The 23363-nt window shown below is 38.2% G+C and overlaps 1 protein-coding gene and 1 pseudogene across 1 annotated transcript in view; one reads left to right on the top strand and one right to left on the bottom strand.

The window, feature by feature from the left end:
* The first annotated feature begins 8698 nt into the window (after window positions 1-8698).
* On the top strand, window positions 8699-9504 carry LOC143665331 (heme-binding protein 1 pseudogene; annotated as a pseudogene).
* A 639-nt stretch (window positions 9505-10143) lies between these two features.
* LIX1 (limb and CNS expressed 1) overlaps window positions 10144-23363 on the bottom strand; it is a 78249-nt gene continuing 65029 nt past the window's right edge. The window contains exons 5-6 of the mRNA XM_077138702.1: window positions 13895-13972; window positions 10144-12147 (exon numbers count right to left, since the gene is read on the bottom strand). Of these exons, the coding sequence (XP_076994817.1) occupies window positions 11860-12147; window positions 13895-13972 (366 nt within the window). The 3' untranslated portion in view covers window positions 10144-11859. The remainder of the gene's footprint in view (window positions 12148-13894; window positions 13973-23363) is intronic.

The following is a 23363-nucleotide window of genomic DNA, read 5'->3' as shown; positions in this document are numbered from 1 at the left end:
TTGCTCAGTTTGAACTCCTCAGGCATAATAATGCTGAATTGTTCTCTTTTAATTACTTGGGCAAACTGGAATAACTCTCCTGAATACCGAAAACTGGTTTTGTTTTGTTTAGTTTAATGCTCAAGGTCTAATTAATCAAAGTATCATAGCTTATTTTGTACCAGGGGAAACCAGCAGGAAGGAAGGCAGGGGAGGGAATTCTCAGTTGTCTTTGTTCCTTGGTATTAACAGATTTAAAATTTCACCTCTGCTACAAACTGTACCTCGGCACCGACAGTGACGAAGCACAGCTGTGGCCTTGGCCCTTTGGCCATACCGAGTAGAAGTTGTCAAGGAATCTATCGCGAGGGTGATGGAGCTCATTTGTTTAATGGCACTTTGGTTCAAGACATCATTTGCCAACCCCACCGAGGAAAATAAGTACGTAACCAGCACATGGGCGCCATGTGAGCCTTTTCTCCTTTCATGTTCCTTTTCTTTATTCTTCAGGCTCCACCCTCTTTCCTTGATAGTAGGAGGGAATAGAGAGAGAGGGAGTAAAAGAGAGAGTGAGAGAACAAGGGCTGTTATTGAATATGGAACATCTGTGTTACATTATACCAAAGAATAGTATACTGGTTTGGTGGGAACCGAAGAATAGCAAATATTCAGTGGCATAAACAAATGGATTGATGGAAGGAAGGCACAGAAAAAGGAAAAGAGAAATTTCTAGCATTGTTTGAATGGGATGTTTAATGTTTGAACTTCAACTTTTCCTTCTGCTGTAGCTAGTTTTAACAGGAAGAGTTGTCTTCAGAGAAAGAGGCTCATCTAAAGTTGTTATATGCATATTTTAGTGTATTTCCCTCTTTTTGATTGCAAGGAGACCTAGCGTAGGGGCTGTGAGTGAGACACTGTGACTGACTTGAGTATTTTACAATAAACTTTTGGCAAACAAAGAGCTAGAATATATTAGAATGAATTGTCCATTTGGCAAAAAATACAGAGAGAGGGGGATTTATTGTAACATTTATATATGGACAATTTCTACAAGAAATATATATATGCTTCGTCTTTGTTTAAAGTTGCTGATAATCTCTATTTGTTCATCTGAGTGACAGACTCTCTGTTTACTCTTTGTACATTACTCCATTTAACACTGATGTTAACATTAATCACTCTGCAAATGCATAAGTCACTTCTATATAATCGGCTCTTATCTCTAAGCATCTCTAAACAGTCTCTATACTTTTCCTAATTTGGTTGAGTAAAAATTTATTAGTACAAGTAGAGAAACAGAAGAACAGAAAATGAAGCATTTTGTCTAAGTAGATCCTTAGTCAGATGACAGGCCTAGTTTTGAAATATAACACTTTTTTTCTAATATTGAACCCCATGTTTAAGGGTTTAATATGTTTTAAGGATTTAAAAATAAATATTTTTAATTTTTATTGTGCAGTAAAATGAGGTAAAAATCATTTAATGTTTGCCCCTCCTCCCCCCACTAAATTTACTTTCATAAAATGTGAAGAGAATCTTCTGTTTGAACAACTTTCAACCCTGGTTTCCTCTTGATGCTTGAGAACCTTTGAGACTTGAAGTGGTGCTCTATTTTAAATTTTGTTATCAACACCTGAGAGGTAATTGCGAGAACTGAGTTATTGACCAACTGGAATCTGATTTGCTGCCCAGTGTGAGGACAAGATATTTTGTCTACCCGTAGTTTCTTTCCATTTCTTTTATTTAAGTAAACATATATGGCTAATGGTAAGAAAATTTTACCATTCCGTTCAGGAAAAAGTTTTGCATGATTTTGTAATAGATCATCAAAAGAAACTTCTATGGCTAATGGATGCCAAGGCAGCATAATGCTTGTTTGGATATCAATCAATATGAAATTCTGAAACTGTTGTTTTTTTCTCCCTTGAGTCTGTTTTCAATATTCAAGTTTAATTTAAAAAATTTTCTGATGTGCATGAACTTCAGTGTAAAAGACTTAAACTATTTAGAAAAAGTTTCCTCTCTTCATTCACAATCCCTGTCTCCCCAACAATGTGTGGAGCATATCTCTCCAAATTTCTTTTACATATGCTTAATTAGAAAATAAATAAATGAGTGTGCAATTTACGTATTGCTTTGAAAATTGCTTTTCACTTGATCTGTATTGAATCTTTTTATACAAAAAAGATCTACCTCATTTCATTTCATGACTGCATAGAGCAGTGCTGTCCAAGGTAAATACAGTGTGACGTTCAAATGCAAGGCATATATGTAATTTTATATATTCTAGGAGCCACATTAAAAAGGTAAGAAGAAACATGAAATTAATTTTAATAATATATTTTATTAAACCAAATAGATCCAGAATGTTATCATTTCAACATGTAATCAACTTAAACATTATTAATGATATAGTTTACATTTTTGTTAATACCAAGTTTTCAAAATCCAGTGCATATACATGACATCTCAGTTGGGACTAGCCACATTTCCAGTGTTAAAAAGCATCATAAGCTAGTGGCTGTGGTATTAACAGCACATGCAGCGATTTATCATATAACTATCTAATCAATTCCCTGTTAATGAATACTGTCTTTTTCCCAGTGTTTACTATTATGAATAATTAATAAAGAATATCCTTTTACACATATCTTTGAGCACTTATAGAAGTATTTCTGCAGGATGAATTCCTACAAGTGAAAAATGCTGGGTTAAGGAGATAGAACATATCAAATTTTAATAGAATTCACTCCAAAAAAGATTTTATCACTTTACATTTTCACCAATACAGTATGAAAGTGTCCATGTCCTTACAAACTCAACAATGGTGGTTATTACACTTTTTTTTTTCCAATCTGATGGGTGGAAAGAAAATATCTAATTGCTGTTTGATAAGTAGTGAGATTAAACATTGGAATTTCTTCTTCTGTAAATTGCCTGTTGAGTTTAAATTCTTCTTGTCTCTGAGTAATCTTGTCTTCATTATTTGGCTGAATGGAACCAAATATTAATCTTTCATTATATGTCTAGATTCCGGAAACTTCCCTCCTCTTACACTGTGGAGCTCCTCATAATTTACATACATCTGGGAACTGGCAGAGAAGCCCCTGTTTTTTAGCTAAATGCAGGGAATGCGGGTGGTCCAAACTTCTGGTTCAGTGTGCAGAAATCAGCATTGTGTGGAGACACACACTATCATTCTAGCTTCCCCATTTTTGTAAAGATTTCCTAGAGACACACAGGGTATAAGAAGAGCTATAAGAAGCATTTTGCTATTAAGAAAGAGAGTAGCTCTATTGGTTTTAAATGTAAATGAGAATGCTTTCATTACCACTAAGTCAAATTCCCTTTGATTGCTTCTTGAAGAATTTTAATTCTCAAAATGGCTTATAGGGTCATTGAGAATAAAGAATAATTTGAATAAAATGAATAGAATGTGGAAATAACCAACAAAGAGGGAAGGAAATGGAAGATAGAATCCAGAGAGGAAATGCATTAAAAGTAAAAATAAGAGGGAGAGAGAGTTACAGGGGCAGAAGCAAGAGTTTCTGTTTTGAATAGGTATAATTAGTTCTCCATGGACTTTCTCCGAACTTTGCTATGGTTTCCTTCTCTTAACTGAGTTCCTTCTTTGAACTCTTGCATTCTCTCCTTTTCTAAATGCACAGCAAACTGAAACTTGATTTAGAAATGAATAGTTTTGCTTCCTCTTTTAGGCCATTCATTTTAGACTCTGTAAATCCTACCATCAACGTGTGTGACAGCTGCAATGCCTGGATGAAGTTGCTCATGTGGCAAGATGCAGCCTGGCAAAACCTCTTTTCAGTGGAGTGAAAGCTGAGCCACACTGGTGTTTCACAAACGACTGGCAAACCAGGCAAGGAAGTGCTTTCCTTGGGATTCCATGTAGATAAACAAAATAATGCAAAATGTATTGATAATAAGAATGTATTGGATAACAGACAATCTGAGGAAACTTATATTAATTTAATGCACAACTTTATTGAACCCAATCTTTAATAAGTACATTTATTTGAATCACCATTTAAAATAAGAGGAACTAGGTTTCAGCATTAAAAGAATTGAAATTTCCCTCCCCCATTTTTTTGGTTTATTTGCTTTGATGGCTTTGTGACCAAGAAACATTTTTAAAAATCTAAGTAGCCCAAAAATAGAAGATAAAATAAAATCAAATATAAAATAAAATTCCCAGATCATCTAAGGAAAGATTAACTGAGATGGTAAAATATCTCCCACTTTTTAGTTTTGGTTAACTACAGTTTGGAGGTAACATTTTGCCTCTCCTGGCAAACTGGAATTTCATTGGATCATTTGTGTTTTCAAAATTTCCATATGAAAACCTGAACTCATTACACCAAAATATTTCCTGTTTACCGCCAGATATTATTTAACTAATCAAGACCTGGAAACATGGAAATATCTGGGAGTTATACAATGAAGTACCTTGGAATAAATTGTTTCCAAAAATCATTTTATGATTTTTAAGGTCCTTCTTTGAACTTTTTAATTCCCCATTTTCCTAAATGCATAGCAAACTGAAACTCAATTTAGAAATGAATAGTTTTGTTTTTCATGGGCCACCATCTCTGACTTATGGACCCGAGTAGAGACGTACTCAAGGTTTGTAAGTTGCTCAAACCTTACAAATTAATTTTAATTATTTGTAATTAAAATGTTATTAATTAATTTTAAAAAATATTATTAATTAATTAATTTCCATTTAAAAATGGAAATTAATAAACCTTCCAGGCTATGGAACTGCCCAGTTTTGCCACAGCTGTTTTCAGTGGTTGAGATTTTTCTTTTCTATTAAGAAGCATTAGTAGCCACTGATGATGATAGCCAGGGTCCACCAGAAATGAACCATAGGAAGTTTCCTGACTTATTTACAGAGTGACAATTCATCAGAACTGAAGAGATATGAAGTGTGACGATAGAGTAATATCGAGTGATTAGATTTCTCCATACAACGGAGCTCTTATATATAAATGAATGTTGCCTCTTCAGGGGCCCTCAGACATGTTCAGGTCTCAACCCCTTGCCCTATGGGGGTGAACACATTTGTAAATAGGACCTTTGAAGATGTTATTAGTTAAAGTGTGTCCAAACTGAATGAGGGTGTGCCTTCATGCACTACGGCTGAAGTCCCCAATAGTCAAGGAAATTGGAAATGGAAAGAGATTAAACCACAGGGTACAGCCGGAAGCAGGAAGTCACGGGAACGGGTAGAGGAAGAAGAGGCCACCACATCCATTACCATGTGGTAGAAAAGCCAGAGAACTCCCAAGAACGCCGCCCAGCCAGAAGATACAGACACTGGAAAGAATCAACCCTTCTAACCTCTGACAACTTGAGTCACTAAATTCCTGTTGTTAAACTAACCCATCGATTGGTATTTGTTTAGCACTCAACAGCATTTCTGCCCCCTTGGAGAGGGTTCTCCTCATGTCCGAATTTTCAGTCTTACTTTAGAATTAAAAGTCCAGAATAATCGCCAATGTGGTTTTGTGCTGAAACTAGTAAGGCGAGCTTTCTTTACCGCAGGTTGCATGGGTCAGCTGCTCTCACCATCCCATCGTGGGCCTTGTGCTCTCATGCTCTCTTCTGTCTCTACCTCTCTCTCTGCGTCTGCTCTCTCCAGCCAACCAGCTTCCTCTCTTCCTAAGACTGGTTACTCATGGGCCTGTCTCCTCAGCACTTCAACCTCATAGGTCACTTCTCTCATGAGCGATTGTTCCAAATTCAGTCTCTGTATTAGTTAGGGTTCTCTAGAGAAACAGAATCAACAGGAAACACTCGCAAATATAAAATTTATAAAAGCGTCTCATGTAACCGTGGGAATGCAGAGTCCAAAATCTGCAGGGCAGGCTGTGAAGCTGATGATTCTGATGGAGGGTCTGGACGAACTCCACAGGAGAGGCTCACCGGCAGAAGCAGGAAGACAGCCTATCTCTTCTGAATCCTCCTTAAAAGGCTTCCTGTGATTAGATTAAGCATCACTCATTAAAGAAGACATCCCCCTTGGCTGATTACAAATGGAATCAGCTGTAGATGCAGCTGACGTGATCATGATCTAATTCTGTGAAATGTCCTCATTGCAACAGACAGGCCAGCACTTGCCCAACCGGACAAACAGGTACCACCACTTGGCCATGTTGACATATGAACCTGACCATGACAGTCTCCAACTCAGACTGGCACATTCCTTTCATGTTTCATAGTTCCTGAGGGGGAGACACAGTCCAGTTTATATTTTTGAGTTTGACTACCCAGAATCACTGGCTTGCCTGGGGGCGGCTGTAATGAGGGTGGAGCATGCCATATTGTGTAAAAGGAGTGCACTTGAGGAGCAGGTACCCTGAGGGTGTGGGTGGATGGCACAGGGGGCATGGCCAGCCAGTCCAAGGCAGTTCTGCTCTGTCTTTCCCCACAGGCCCTGGAGAAAATAGTCTCTCCAGAAAAGCTTGGTGGCTGCCATTTTTAGGTCACACAAATGTTTCTGTTGCTAGTGGTACCTACTCAAATATTTTCAAAAGGCCTTGTAGGAAAGAAAGGAAGAAGGCGCTCATTCTTCAGTAAATCAACAAGTTGAGAGATCAAGATCAGAAGAAGCAACAGGTGATGGCAGTAGGTAGAGGCACTGGCAAGCTGATCTCTTGGGGAGGAAGAGGAAATAAACCGACAGACTAGAGAACCAGTCTGGAAGTGAGAAATATGCCCCAAGGAGGTGTTTATACTATGCCCTAACCCCACAGTAGCCCTTGGTTCTGACCTCCACCTTCCCCCTCACAATCTAGAGCTGTGTTAGTTCTTATAGATCAATGTTTCAGGTGGTCTGATCTGGTTTGGGAAACTCACTACCATTTCTAACCTCCACTTATAGCCTTGCTCCTTTAGAAAAATGCATCCTCAGGGCTGAACAACTGATTGACTTACAAATGCACTTGTGGGATACAATTGGGGCTTTAATTGGGAGCTGCTTGTAAATAGATAGCAGTCAGGGACTTTGATTTACGAACAGTCAATAGAGAATTAACAGCTTTTTGGAAGAAACTGTTTCGCTTTCCCACCATCTTCTTTGTTCCGAGCAGAAAAGAGTGTAGTCAGATTTAAAGAAGTGACTTGAATCACTCACTAATTGGTAGAGATTTTCATGGTTTCTGGTAAAGTGGTTAAATGTAATGCCAGAGATTGGGGCCAAAGTGATAAAAGCATTGGAGTTACTGCTTTGGGAGGGAAAAGGCAGCTACAACTCTTTGCCCCTTCTACCTCTCTCTAGTTTCTAGGACAGATAGAGAGGCTACATTCCCCTCTCTCCTTTACACCTTTCAATGTTTTCTCCCTCGCCCAGTAAAGAATGCATAGGGTACCTTCAAGTCAGAAGCTCTCAAGTTGAAGTGTGATTAGAAACACTGGGTAAAATGTTAGCCACTGTAGATTCTTGGGCCTGTGTCTAGAGATTTGGCCAGCAGGTCTGGAGTGTGGCCCAGGAACTTGCATTTTTAAACAACTACTCCAGGTGATTCTGGTGCAGATGGTTCATGCGTCATATCTGAGAGACACTGGGATGGACTGGTTCTCCTGCTCATGAGAGGTGTGTGGGGATGCTATGGTTCTGAACTCCAGGAGAGCCTCTTCCCTAAGCAAAATGGTTTTCTCCTACTTGGGTCAGAAAAACTGAACATCGAATTTGGGACCAAGGCCAACTGGAGTAACAGCTCCCACTTCTTAGACCATGGCCCTCTGAGCTGTTACTGTCCCCATAGAGCAGTGGTTCTCAACTTTGTGGCACTTTGGAATTACCCGGGGGGGTTAAAAAAATACTGATATCTAGGCCCCTCTCATAGAGTCTGATTTAATTGGTCTGGGTAGAGTCTGGACATATGGGATTTTTTAAAAAGATTTCCAGGTGTTTTTAATGTGCAGCCAAAGTTGAGAACCACTGTGGTAGAGAAAGGAATTTTGGTTTTCCCCGAGTCCTGGCTAAAAACAATCTTAATATGAGCCCTTGAACATCATGCTCACCATAGAGGAAATCTTGATCTTTGCATTTCTGCAAGGCAGAACAGACTTTTTAAAGTATCAACAATATAAGAGAGATCCTGAATGGTGTTTACCTGTGAACACAGACAAAGGTAATGGAAATATCCTCACTCTGGCTTCTTTGGCCATTTGGCAAGGAAGAAGCCAAGGCATGACAAAATTCAGAATTCTTTAAAACATCTCAGCTAGAGACAAAGTCAATTACAACAATGCTTTTGGTTTCAAAAAATGTTCCCTAAATAAACAGGGAATTGTTAAAATTTATGTTTCTTTTTTCTCTTTTTTTCCCTGTGGTCCTAGTGATCAGATTTCCTGAGGTCTACTTGCTATAGGCACAGAGTTTCAGATTCCTGAAATCTATGGTTTGATTATTCTCCTTTTCTGGAGATGGATGAATGAATCTAATGGCAAAAAGTATGAGTGGACTATAGTTTTTGAACAAATGGACAAATTCTGAACATTAGAGGAACAATGACTTTATTAAATTTGCAATATTTCTGATATGTTCCCACAAGTTTAGTGACAAGTTGAAACTTTTTAGTTTTTAATAATAATGTGGTACGCTTTGATTTTGTGAAACTTGAATGAATTCTTATTAAAATACAATGTAGCGCCACCCCCACCGCGCTGCGTACTCCGGTCAGGAGCACGCTGCGGTGACATCATGTTGGGTATGATCAAGAACTCGCTGTTCGGAAGTGTAGAGACGTGGCCTTGGCAGGTTCTGAGCACAGGGGGCAAGGAAAACGTCTCCTACGAAGAAAGGGCCTGTGAAGGTGGGAAGTTTGCCACAGTAGAAGTGACAGATAAGCCTGTGGACGAGGCCCTGCGGGAAGCAATGCCCAAAGTCATGAAGTATGTGGGAGGTACTAATGACAAGGGAATTGGAATGGGGATGACAGTCCCTATTTCCTTTGCTGTGTTCCCCAGTGAAGATGGTTCCCTACAGAAGAAATTAAAAGTCTGGTTCCGGATTCCAAACCAGTTTCAGAGCAACCCTCCAGTTCCCACTGATGAAAGCATTAAGATCGAGGAGAGGGAAGGCATCACTGTCTACTCCATGCAATTTGGTGGTTATGCCAAGGAAGCCGATTACACAGCTCAAGCCGCCCTGCTGCACACTGCCCTGGAGGGCACGGCCACCTGCCAGCACGACATGTACTTCTGCACTGGCTACGACCCTCCCATGAAGCCCTTCAGGCGTCACAACGAGGTCTGGCTGTTGAAGACGTGAGGGGCTCGCTGAGCCGAGAACCTCAGGACCTGTGGCCTCGCTGGGGCGATGCTCCTCAGGTTCCACCTCCAGCTGCAGCTCAATCCACGTCCCTCCAGAGTCACTTACCGCCAGTTTTCTGAAATAAGCATGTTAACATTGAAGTCCTTTTTCTCATGGTCAAAAATCATATGGCAGCAAAGACAGTGTCGTTTTGATTGATTTAGGAATTTCTGTGATAGGCCAAAAAAAACAGCTTTCCCTGCTCTTTGAGTCACTAATGCTGATTTTTTTAAATGAACTTGTATTTTGTTATTAAGGGGAATATGTGATTGGTGTGTGATTTTTGTCTGTAATTTTTATAAGAGCTTTGTCTAAAGAGAAACTGGTAATAAAGATCTTGGGCTTACAAAGCTGAAAAAAAAAATACAATGCAGTTCTGTATTTAAAGGTGATGGCTTTTTTTCATAGAAATAGACTACCTGAGGCTATGTCTCATTTGGATCCCTTGTGTAAGTTTAAGGGACTGTTCGTGTGCTCCAAAGTAACTGCTAACCTGGGATCCCAGGACCCCCACGGACAGCCCTGGTAGGCTCGGGGAACCCAGCTGCTCTCTAGAACTATTTTTGTAATTTCAGTACATGCTTAGGTCTGATTTTCTGAAAGAAGAACCATCATAGTTTTTATCAGAGTCTCAAAGGATTTATAACCAAGAAAAGGTTAGGACCCAGAGCTCCGTATATTTAAATAGAGAATCCTCCATTCAAGTCCCCTTTAAGACAGTGTGTCATTGAGAACAAGCTATAGAAAAGGGGAAGGCGTCCCTAACTTAATCACACTTAACGTGGGGAGGACTTTTTCAAAATGAGAATGTAAAGGGTATTAAGTTTATGAAAGAAAATTTACTTTAAATAGAAAGTTTCCTTAATTTTAAAGTATATTCAACTTACAAAAATGAACTTTAATTCCTTTTGGGGAATATAGAGGAATAAGTTACCTTTTAGGGGGGCGTTCAGCCTCACTCTGGGTGGGAGTGTAATCTTTGTAAAAACATCTTAAAATAAAATTAATCTCATATACTATTATATTTTCAAGATATTAGAGGGCGGATATGTGGCTAAATTTTCCTCTGATGAGAACTATAATAGGTGAAGTTAATTTTTTTTATTATAAGGCTAATTCTAAAATCCATTTTTTTATAGTAGCTTTCATAAGAATTTAAGGAGTGAGAATTACCTTTCCACATATTTAGATATGATTTTAAAATATCATATTTTTGTAAACCTTACTGTAATTGTAATGATTTTGGCTTTCAAGAGGCTTAATCTATGTTTCTAACATAAACAACAAGAAACGGCAACTTTTAAAATTGAGAAAAAAGTTTAATTTGAATCATTGGACTAACTGCAGGATAATCCTTTTTGTGTTATAGATGTGGAAATACCTATGAATATTTAAAAGTGACATTGCTTTCATTCTTGAATTTGATGCTAGGAACTATCTAAAAATTAGTGTGTGCTTGCTTTTGATGATCTAATTAGTTGATTGGCCCAAAGTCATTTTTAAATAGAGATGGGAATATCATATCCCTTCTTTAAAGAGGAATCCCAGTACTTTAATTTTATAACAACACTATATTTTAGCTATCAGTTGCTTATGTTCTTGATCAACCACAGCAAAGAAAACTAAAGATTCCTTTTCCGACTTCTGAGAAACTGATCAAATGCAAGCACTCCTGGTGACATGCTTATGATTTTTCAAAACGTTTTAAATTTTACAACCCCTATAATTTTCTTCATTGTAGATATGTGTCTGTGCTGGCAGAAATGAAGACAAATCAGTTCAAGTTATCTATTTGCAAATTAAGGATGAACATGATTAACTGCAGGAGTCATATAAATGGCATATTAATTCTTCCTGAGGTATAAAAGTGAGGGTTCTCTTCTAGTTAACATTTGTTTTGGAAGAGTATGGTTTTTAAAAATTGTTACTACAATAGTTATTAAGCCACATTACATTTTTTTAGTATTTTCATGCTATTTCCTTTTCAGGGTCTTTGGTAGTGGGATGTCCAGATAAAATCCCCACTGGAGTTTCGCATTACACCTAGTAGAGTTTAAGCTATCTCTTAAGCTTAGGAAGAGACTCTGACCCTGGAATATATATATTTAAACAATCAGGATCATTCATTTCATTCAAAGTCTTTTTTAAGTTGCTGCATGCGCCAGTCCTAGCTGCTGTTCTTTTGGGGGATGCTGCACTGGCCCATTCTTCAAGATAACATATATAATCTAGCAAGGCACATGTCAACCAAGCTGCAGGTTGGATCCAGGCCTGGAAAATACTTTTCTAACAAGCCTTTCAGTCTGAGATGGAGCTACTGAGAGTGTGATGGAAAACTACATTGACTGGAATGTTGAACTAGATGGCCTTGTAAGAGTCCTACTATCTAAGAATCTGTGAGGGGAAGGGCTGGGAAGTTTTCATACAGCCTTCAGGTAGTAGCTACAGGGGCTAAAGCCTCAGAAGAACCTTCTTCAATGAACCTCCTAATGCTGGTGTCCGCCTCTGCCATCCTTGGGGCACCCCGGACCTGGCCTCAGCTAGTGATAGCCACACAGGGCCCTGAGGCTCAGCTGATCATCACTGGGTGTGGAAATGTCGGGATCGCTGTAGATCTGAGTCAGGGCTAAGCTGAGGATTTCTTTCTTTTCTTTGTAAAACCGGAGTTCTTGTCCTGCTTTCCTGGCTTCCTCCAGCTCCCTCAGGGCCACTCGCAGCTCTTGGGAGAGGATTCCTGGCGAGTTCCGCTCCTTCATGATCCAGTCCAGGGCCATGTGGCTGCGCATCTTTTCATCTAGGGAATACTGGGAATAGTAGGAGATGACTTCCTGGGAGCCAAGAGACAAAGTCCAGAGAGTAAGTAGACAGCATCAAAGGCACCATGCTCTGACCTTCCATGCCTCCCTTTTCTTCAACCCTCCCATCCATCCAAAAACCAAACCTCTCTGATGTTTGCATACTGAAGCCTAATCCCCTGGCATCCTCCCTAAAAGGAAAAGAAGGGCTAAGCTGGTACAGCAAAGCAAGCCACTCCAGGTTGACTCAACACAGCCTCTAGGAATGACTCATCACGTGCACAAAGCAAAGCTCTGACCTCGCTAGATAACACAAGTCTTCCTTTGAAATACATTCCTATTGCAATGAGTACAAATATTATTTCATTCATTTATTGAACCCTTCTGCTCAGCATTATTTCCTCTGGCAAGATAGAGTGAGGGAAATAGCTGTACTGAGAGAATTGGGCAGAATTGGTTTGGATCACACCCATTGCAGAAGTCTAGTAAGCAGGAAGTTTTAGTGAAGGGGACTTGAGGACAAGACTTAGAAACCAGAAGGGTCAGCTTCTTTAGCCCAAGGAAGATGACAGTGGAAATGGCTCATAGTAACTACAGAAAGAACTTTTAAAATGTATTAAAAATATATAGGCATTATCATTATTGATACAATAGTTGTACTCTCATGGTATAGTGCCTCTTACTTTTGCAAATAATTAAAAATGAGTTACTATCTGCCAGTTCTCATGAGAAGTAAGTGGTAATGTTATATATATGTTTGATGGATACACTTTAAGAAGATTGTGTGGAGTAGATGCCTTGCTTATTTTTATTTTCAAGAACATATGGTATTTATTTATGACCTTAACAAATTAAAAACAATCATGGAAAAGTGTTTATAACCAACTCACATATTTCAAAGGCCTTTTATAAAATCAAAGGAAAAGAAAAAAATACCCAAAGTCATCATCAGCTACTCATTTCTTTTCCGTCTTTGACATTTTTGAAACCAGATTTTCTAAGCAAAGAGCAACTAAAAACTCCTGGGGCTACAATACGTGAAAGCTCTTACGTCCACATATGAATTGCTGACCAGTAGAGGATTTGTTTCTCATACAGATGACTGTTAGGAAATTCTCAACTATAAACTGCTATCTTTTAAATTCTAAAGGTGGAGAAAGGAAGGATAAAATTTGGAGGACCAGGTGAAAACTGTTAGATACACAGGAGGGAGTTTTGCCTTTGACATTAGGGAACAATAATGATGCTTGTCACAGATAATAAAGAAATAGTAGGCCCCATTTCCTAAAAATAAAGAAGAAACTTCCAAACCAAAAAATTGGAGTGATTGAATGCCAGCTTGTCCACGTTTATAATAACTTCTGCTGCCCTTGGGAACTTTCAGTGGAGGTGGGAAAAATCCTTTTCCTAAAACTTTACCTTTCTTCAGTTAAGGTATAAGAGGGTACAAGTTCCATGCAAGTAGACAGGCCAGATGCATAGAGTAGGTTCTGCTCTGGACTTAGAAATTAAGTCTGTTTTCATGGTCCCTCCATTCTTCTGTTCAAAACAGGTATCAGAATCAGTCCTGTGCCCAGCCAGGATTGTTCTTTATGTGTGTGTATAAGGTTGGTCCCTGACTCGACTGGGCGGTTGTAAATATTTCTTCATGGTATCGTCCGCTCTTAATAAATAAGATGCCAAATTGAAACAGGAAAAAATATGAATAAAGGAGACTAGGAAGATAAGATAACTGCTTAGTCCACACCACACAAACCTGTTCTTAATTGGAAAATCTCACCTGTCGGGAACACTTTGTTTCACGAAGAGCTTTTAGGCTTCCGTTCCAGTGCAATAGTTGGAAAATGGTCATCAGCTCCTACAAAACCCAAACACCTGTCACTGGTCTTGAAAACAGAAAAGTAGAAACATGAAAGAAACTCTTTCCATGAGAGCTGAATTGAGTGCATCCTGGATATCAATATATATCAGAAAGACAGAATATACTCTATTGTCAGGATGTCCCAGGATTTTTCACAGACCGAGTCCCTAGGCTTTTGTAGAAGAATGCTTTCTTCCCCTTCTGTTGTATCCATACTTGCACAATAAAATGACTAAATACTTGACAAATATATTTAAAAATAAAATATATATATGCTCTAATAACCTACACTCAAGAAGTTGTCTTTAAGCTATACCAGCATATGTGAGAAATAATGTATAGGCAAGATATTTCATTGCATCATTTTTGAAATTGCCTGATATTGGGAACATCTTAAATATTCATCTTAAATACCCATATTCAATGGTTAAATAAAGTATAATACATCCACAATATGGAATACTTTGCGGTCATAGCATCTCTATGAACACTTTCCAGGTTCTCACATAAACAATTTCTATGGTGTGTTATTAAAAAAAAAGCGAGTGTATATTGCATACTACTATTTGAGTAAAAAAGAATGGAACATCCCTATATATATGTATTCCAAGCTTGTAAATGCGTAAGAATAGTCCTGGCATGATACAAAATAATCTGGTAAAATTAATTGCTTCTGGGGAGGAGAAAGGAATGCCTGGGAGACAGGAGTGGAAGGGAAACCTTCATCTGACATTTTTTTGTACCTCTTGAGTTTTGAATCATATTACACATTTAAACAATTTAAGTTAAAGGTCTTAAAATGCCAAAAATAAATATATAATATATATTGGACAAGCTATAAAAAATTGTAAGATACTCTTAATTTTATGAATTCAGTCAAGAAAATGGCTTAAAATATGGACGATAAAATCCAAATATAGCCTCCACATCCAATGGCATTGCCTGAACATAGCACTGAGCCTTTCTATCAACACTATCCTTACCTTGCTTGATATGAACCTAAAGTTTATAAAACCACTTTATTTTCCTAATGCGATTAGAACTAGTGGCTTCCCATTGAAGTTGTCCGCATTTCAATTATAGAGATTTTTTTCAGTCACAGAGACTTCTATTGTGGATTAATAGCACAAACCACAGACACAAAATTATTGAAAAAATAACTCGTTATGATTAAGGACTTCCAGGGAATGGAAATAGTTATGAAAACATTTAGACAAATCTTACTGCTCATTAAAAATAGAATTTTATTTCATTAACTGTCTCTACCTCTGGATTGCTCAGGAAAAAGTTTTTATTATGAAAATGATGAGAAACATACTCTTAACCTTCAGACATTATTTTGTAAAATTTTAAATTACATGATTATCGAAAAGCAATTAGCACTATTCTCATGTCTAAGATTACCATTAGAGTTTAATTTTTTCTCTTTTCCAGCTTTGGACTTTGCCTGTATTCTACCGCACAGTAAGCACCCAAGAGCTCACACTGACATCCATAAAGACAAAACCATTGGGTGGGCTACGGTGGCTCAGCAGGCAAGAATGCTCTCCTGCCATGCCAGAGGACCCGGGTTCAATTCCCGGTGCCTGCCCATGTTAAAAAAAAAAAAAAAGACAAAACTATTGATTATTGTTAACAAAACAGGACATGGCTACTAGCTGACTTCTGCCTTTTGCCCCAGACCTGCTGTCTGCCCCAGGTCCTAGGTCCAGTGCCCAGAGAATGCTCCTCTCACACCTTCTCTCCTCCACTTCTTCCTACCCATGTCCAGGTTTTCACTGTCACATGAATATGCTAATTTGGAAAAGTGGGAGTGGTTTGTTCAATAAACCAAATGTTTCCTGATCCCAGCTCTCGCTGCTGTCTTCTCAATCTTTCCCACTAAAGTAACCCGAGTGACCAATGAGGGTGAATTTTTACTGTCCTCCCCACCACACCTCCAAACCTCCACCTAATATTTCACAGACATAACAGTAAATATGAATGTTCTTTATGTCTTGATATGGAACAGTCTCTATGGTATTAGATGAAGTTCCATGTTTGCAAATAAGAAATGTCTTGTAGTGTCAGGACATGAAACATTAAGAATGACTTCAAGACTTCTGGGAAGATGGCAGAATGGGGTAGTCTGGGTTCACCCTGCTTCATGGAGCAAAAAGAGGGGATGGAAAAGTTGACCAGAACTGTGGTCCCAAGGGCTTAGTGATTGAAGAGGATCTTCAGCATTTCATAGGGGGGTCCTGGTAGAGAGAGGTGGAAGGATTGTGATGGGAGATCAGGGTGGGTCTGTTTGGCCATAGTCCCACTAGGGGTGGGCTGTGGCATACAGGAGAGTGTGGATCTGGGGGAGCAGATGTCTCTCTGCACCTCTGCTCCAGAAGCGAGCTGAGAAGACCTCCCTGTGCAGCTCCATAGCTGGTAGTACCCGTGGGGAGCCCAGGGGTGTGCCTCATCACCTACTGTGAGGGGTGTGCCCTCCGGGTGCTGGGATCATTTGCCCTACTGGGCACCACAAGTGGCTGTCTAACTAGAAGCTGTGGGTGGCAGATTCACTGGGCACTGGGTGCTGCGGTCAGCTGTCCTGCCAGGCATTGTGATCAGGTGCCCTGTCCCTTGCCCACACCATTGTGCCCAGCCAGTTGCCTCAGTTAGAGAGAGGTGGGCCTGAGGAAAGGAGGTAGCTCAACAGTGCCATTTGCTCGGAAGAAGCAGTAAGTGCAGTCTGGCATGCTCCCTATGGAGCCTGGTTTTTTAATCATTTTATTTCATTTTTACTTCTTTTTTTTCTTTCATTTCTGTATGTACCAGTCTGAGTTCATTCCCAATATAACTTGGGCTGTCTCCTTCTGGCTTTGAGGCTGCCTATTGCTGAGTTTTTGTTTGTTTGTTTGGTTTTTTGGGGGGGGGCGCATGAGCTGGGAGTCAAGCCTGGGTCTCCTGTGTGGTGGGCAGGTATTCTGTCACTGAACTACCCATGCAAGCCTGCCTAGCTTTTAGTAGACCTTTACATAGAATTGCATCCTCTACACGAGATCTGGGCCTTGGTTTTGTGGGAAATTACTGACAAACCAAGTGCAAAAAGGGACCTTCAATGCACTTTAAATAAAAACTTTAGACAAATGAGGGAAACCAACTTGCAAAATAACTGTATTAATATAATCAAATGCCCTGAAAAAAAAAAGAGAGAGAGAAAATCACAAAGCACCTGAAGATTCAGGCAGAAATGGCCCAGCTAAATGACCAAATCAAAACACTGGAGGGGACACAGAATATGGAACAACTACTCAAGGATATTTATAAAGAAATAAAAAACATCGAGAAGACACTAGAAGAGCATAAAGAAAAATTCAAAAGGGTAAACAGAAAAAACAGCAGATCGCACAGAAATAAAAGGTAGGCCAAATTAGAAATTTCCCACAAAACCAAGGCCCAGATCTCATGTAGAGGATGCAATTCTATGTAAAGGTCTACTAAAAGCTAGGCAGGCTTGCATGGGTAGTTCAGTGACAGAATACCTGCCCACCACACAGGAGACCCAGGCTTGACTCCCAGCTCATGCGCCCCCCCCCAAAAACCAAACAAACAAACAAAAACTCAGCAATAGGCAGCCTCAAAGCCAGAAGGAGACAGCCCAAGTTATATTGGGAATGAACTCAGACTGGTACATACAGAAATGAAAGAAAAAAAAGAAGTAAAAATGAAATAAAATGATTAAAAAACCAGGCTCCATAGGGAGCATGCCAGACTGCACTTACTGCTTCTTCCGAGCAAATGGCACTGTTGAGCTACCTCCTTTCCTCAGGCCCACCTCTCTCTAACTGAGGCAACTGGCTGGGCACAATCTGCTATTATCTAGAGACAGATAATAGCAGATTCAAAGAAGTGGAAGGAAGAATAAGTGAGCTAGAAGACATAACAATTGAACTTGAGAACAAATTGCAAGAAAGATGGAAAATATTGAACTGGAACTCAGGGAAGTGATGAACAACAAAAGGTGCACAAATATGATTCACTGATGTCCCAGAAAGGAAAGAGAAGAGTAAGGGCTGGTAAGGTTAGTTGAAGATATAATTGGAAAAAATTTTCCAACTCGTATAAAAGACATAAATATGCAAATCAAAGATGCCCAACAAACCCCAAATAGAATAAATCCAAATAGGCCTACTGCAAGATACATACTAAACAAACTGTCAAATGCTAAAGAGAAGCAGAAAGTCCTGAAAGCAGCACAAGGAAAGTGATCTAGTATATACAAGGGAAACCACATTAAACTGAGTTTGGACTACTCAAAAGGCATCATGGAGGCAAGAAGATAGTGCTAGGAGCAAGAAAGGCTTCCAGCCAAGAATTCTGTATCCAGCCAAATTGTCCTCCAAAATTGAGGGAGAGATAAAAATCATCAGAGACTGAGAGAACAAGTCAACAAGAGATTTGCCCTATAAGAAATACTAAAGGGAGTCATGTCTGCTGTGGATAAAAGATAGGAGAGGGAGGTCTTGAGGAGAGCACAGAATTGAAGAATAGTAGAAAGGGTAATTTAAAGGATAAAAAGAGAGAGAGGGAAAAGAATATATAGATGTGACAAATAAAAACTACAGGATAAGATGGTAGATTCAAGAACTGCTTTCACAATAATAACTTTCAAAATTGACAGACTAAACTCACCAATTTAAAAGCTATAGATTGGCAGAATGGATTTTAAAAATACAATCCATCTATATACTGTTTACAAGAGATGCATCTTAGACTCAAAGAAACAATTAGATTGAAAATGAAAGGATGGAAAAAGTGTGTTCTATGCAAGTTGTAACCAAAAGAAAGCAAGAGTAGCTATACTAATGTCAGATAAAATAGATTTAAAATGTAAAGACATCACAAGAGACAAAGAAGGACATTATATATTAATAAAAGGGACATTTCAACAAGAAGAAATAAGAATCATAAATGCTTATAGTCCGAATCAAGGAGCTCCAAAGTATGTGAGGCAAACATTGGCAGAACTGAAGGGAGCTATACACGTTTCAACAATAATAGTGGGAGACTTCAATATACCACTCTCCATCATAGATAGAACAACTAGAAAGAGGTTCAAAAAGGAAATAATTTATTTATCAAATTATTTACTATATCTGTCAAATTAATTTATCAAATTAATATATACATAATACCCAATATATATATATATATATTATACTTGAAAACACCAGGATATTCATTCTTCTCTAATGCTTTGGAATGTTCTCCAAGATAGATCATATGCTGGGACACAAAACAGGTCTTCATAAATTTAATAAGATTGAAGTTATCCAAAGCATTTTCTCTGACCACAACAAAATGAAGCTGGAAATTAATAATCACCAAAGAACCAGAACTTTCACAAATAAATGAAGATTAAGCAACACATTCTTAATTAATCAATGGGTCACAGAAGAAGTTGCAAGAAAAATCAGTAAATATCTGTAGATAAATGATAATGAGAATACAACATATCAGAACTTATGTGATACTGCAAGGGCAGTGCTAAGAGGGACATGTATTACCCTAAACACCTATATTACAAAACAAGAATGAGCAAAGCTTGAAGACTTAACTGCCCACCTGAGAAATTAGAGAAAGAACAGCAGACTAACCTCAAAGCAGATAGACAAAGCGAAATAACAAAGATTAAAGCAGATATAAAGGAACTGGAGAACAAAAATTCAATAGACAGAATCAAAAAACCAAATTTGGTTCTTTGAGAAAATCAATAAAATCGATGGACTCCTAGCTAGGCTGATACAGGTAAAAAAAGAGAGGACTCAAATAAACAAAATCAGAAAGGAGAGGAGGTTGTTACCATGAATCCTGAAGAAATTTAAAAAATCATGAGAGTAAAGAACAGCTACATGCCAACAAACTAGACAACTTAGATGAAATGAACAAACTCCTACAAACACATGAAGTACCTACACTGACCTGAAAGAAATAGAAGATCTTAATAAACCAATGACAAGTAAAAATCAGTCATCAAAGAACTCCTTACAAAGAGAAGCCCAGGACCAGACAGCTTCACAGGTGAATTTTATCAGATATTCCAAAAAGAACTAACACCAATCCTGCTCAAACTCTTCCAAAAAATTGAAGAAGGAATGCTATCTAACTCATTCTATGATGCTAACATCAATCTAATACCAAAACTGGATAAAGATGCTACAAGAAAGGAAAGCAACAGACCAATCTTCCTAATGAACATAGATGCAAAAATTCTCAACAAATTACTATAAAAAAATTGAACCCAATGACAGATTAAAAGAATTATACATTATAGCAAGTGGGGTTTATACAAGGAATGCAAGGGTAGTTCAATATAAGAAAAACAATCAACGTAATATAGCACATTAACAAATCAAAAGGGAAAATCACATGATCATATTGATTGATGCTGAAATAGATCAATAAAATTTATCATCCTTTTATGATAAAAATACTTCAAAAGATAGGAATCAAAGGAAACTTCCTCAATAACCTAAAGGGCATATATGAAAAACTTAGAACCAGCATCAGACTTAATGGTAACAGAGATTGAAAGCATTTTCCCTTAAGATTGGGAATGAGACAAGGATGCCCATTGTCACCATTATTATTCAACATAGTACTAGATGTCCTAACTAGAATGATCAGGCAAGAGAAAGAATAAAGGCATCCAAATAGGAAAGGAAGAAGTAACACGTTCATTATTTGCAATGACATGATCTTATACTTGGAAAACCCTGAGAAATCTACAACAAAACTACTTAAGCTAATAAACAAATTCAGCAAAGTGCTGGGATTCAAGAATAATGTACAAAAATCAGTAATGTTTCTATACAGAAGTAATGATCTAATTGAGGGGACAATTAAGAAAAAAATTCCATTCAAAATAGCACCCAAAAGAATCAAGTATCTAGGAATAATCTTAACTAAGTATGTCAAGAACTTGTACACAGAAAATTGAAAAAAAGCATTGCCAAAAGAAATCAAAGAAGATCTAAATATATGGAAAGACATTCCATGCTCGTGGATAGGAAGGTTGACTGTCATTAAGATGTCAATTCTACCCAAACTGATCAACAGATTCAATGCAATACCAATCAAAATTCCAACAACTTAATTTGAAGATTTGGGAAAGCTTGTTATCAAATTTATTTGGAAGGGAAAGAAACTTTGGATAATTAAAGATGTCCTAAAAAAGAGGAGTGAAGTGGGAGGACTAACATTTCCTGACTTTAAACCTTACTATAAAACCACAATGGTCAAAACAGCATGGTACTGGCACAGAGATAGGAGTATTGACCAATGGATTTAAATGAAGCGAACAGAGAGCGACCACCCAATCCATTATCAACTGATCTTCAACAAGACCCCCAAATCCATTGAACTGAGAAAGAATAGTCTTTTTAATAAATGGGCATGAGAGAACCGGATATCAATCGCTAAAAGAATGAAAGTGGATGCCTACGTTATACCCTACACAAAAATTAATTCAAAATGGATTAAAGATGTAAATAAAAGAGCCAGTACTATAAAATTCCTAGCAGAAAATATAGGGAAACATCTTCAAGACATAGCAATATGAGGTAGCTTCTTAAACTTTATACCCAAAGCACAAGCAATGAAAGAAAAAATAAATGATAAACGGGAACTCCTTAAAATCAAAAGCTTCAAAAGACATTGCCTAAAAGGTGAAGAGGCAGCCAACTCAATGGGAGAAAATGTTTGGAAACCACACATTGGATAAAAGCTTGATACCCTGTGTACCTAAAGAAATTATATGTCTCAACAATGAAAGAACAAACAACTCAATTATAAAACGGGCAAAGGACATGAGTAGACATTTTCCAAAGAGCAAATACAAATGGCTAAAAAGCGTTTGAAGAGATGTTCATCTCCATTAGTTATAAGAGAAATGCAAATTAAGACTACAATGAGATATCACCTCACACCTATATTGTTATAGGTGTGGCTGCTATTAAACAAACAGAGAACTACAAATGTTGGAGAGGATGTGGAGAAAATGGAACACTTATTCACTGTTGGTGGGAATGTATAGTCACTGTGGAAGACAGTTTGGTGATTCCTCAGAAAACTAAATATTAAGTTGCCCTATGACCCAGCAATACTACTACTACTGAGTATTTTTACCCAGAAGAGCTGAAAGCATTGGCATGAACAGACATTTGCACACCAATGCCATAGTGCCACTTTTCACAACTGCCAAAAAAATTGAAACAACCCAAGTGCCCATCAACAGATGAGTGGATAAACAAAATGCAGTATATACATGATGGAATATTATGCAGCAATAAGATGAAATAAGGTCCTGAAGTATATGACAACGTGGATGAAACTAGAGTGAAATACGTCAGATGCAAATGGGCAGATACTATAGTTTAGCTATTATGGCTCTGGTAAAGATAATTTGAAAGATTTACACTGTAGACTATAGGGACCTAGAGGTACACAGATGCTAGAGTAAGGTGAAAGGTTACCCAATGAGGCTGAACTTAAATGTAAGGAAGCAGATTGAAATGATGGTAGTTAATTATTGTTATAAATAACACTACCATATTGAAGGGGAATGTGATTGAAAGGGGATGTATAGTGCCATGTATCTCACTGATCAACAATTACGTTTTTGCATGAACCACTTCAAAAGTTTGATCTTGTACAAAGAGTGAATAATAGAGGGATATAGGGGGAAAACTAATATTGCATGCTATGGCCAAAAGTTAATAGGAAGACATTACCACTACCAAAGTAATACCGGGGGTAAACGTTTGGAGAAAGGCACAAGAGATTAGGGGAAGTTCGGATTTGATGTTTGATGAGGCTCTGTTTATCAGTTCTTTGTCTCTTTGGACCAATGAAAATTGTCTAAAATTGTGAAAGCTGCTGATTGTACAACCACCTGAAGGCACTGTAAGACATAGTTTGTTTATTTTGGACTTTGTCCATGTTGCCCAATGGATGGGGATGGGGGTTGAAGGGTACAATGACTGAGAAGCCGAAAGGTTCATATATACGATGGAATACTGTGCAGCTACAAAAAGGCACAATGTCATGAGGCACGCAACGAACTGAATGAGCCTTGGGGACAATGTGTTGTGCAAGATAAGCCAGAAATGAAAGAACAAATATGCTATAGCCTCTTTCAGAAAATACATATAAGAAAGTTGGAACCTCGATTGTAAGCTCTTATAATAGCCATACTTAGTCCAAATTGTAAGCATATTTCTAGATTCTGAGACACTGAGCTATATGTGTATCAGCTGGTATTTCCCTGGAACTTTGCGCACCTCTGTGACACCTAAGATTCAGCAGTGGAGTTCTGCAGCTCTGAAAGTCAGCATTGCTACATACGATAAAAGTT

This window comes from Tamandua tetradactyla, chromosome 21, assembly GCF_023851605.1.
Source record: "Tamandua tetradactyla isolate mTamTet1 chromosome 21, mTamTet1.pri, whole genome shotgun sequence".
Lineage (NCBI taxonomy): Eukaryota > Metazoa > Chordata > Mammalia > Pilosa > Myrmecophagidae > Tamandua > Tamandua tetradactyla.
Note: the sequence above shows the minus strand (reverse complement) of the source record. Positions and strands in the feature narration are given on the sequence as shown.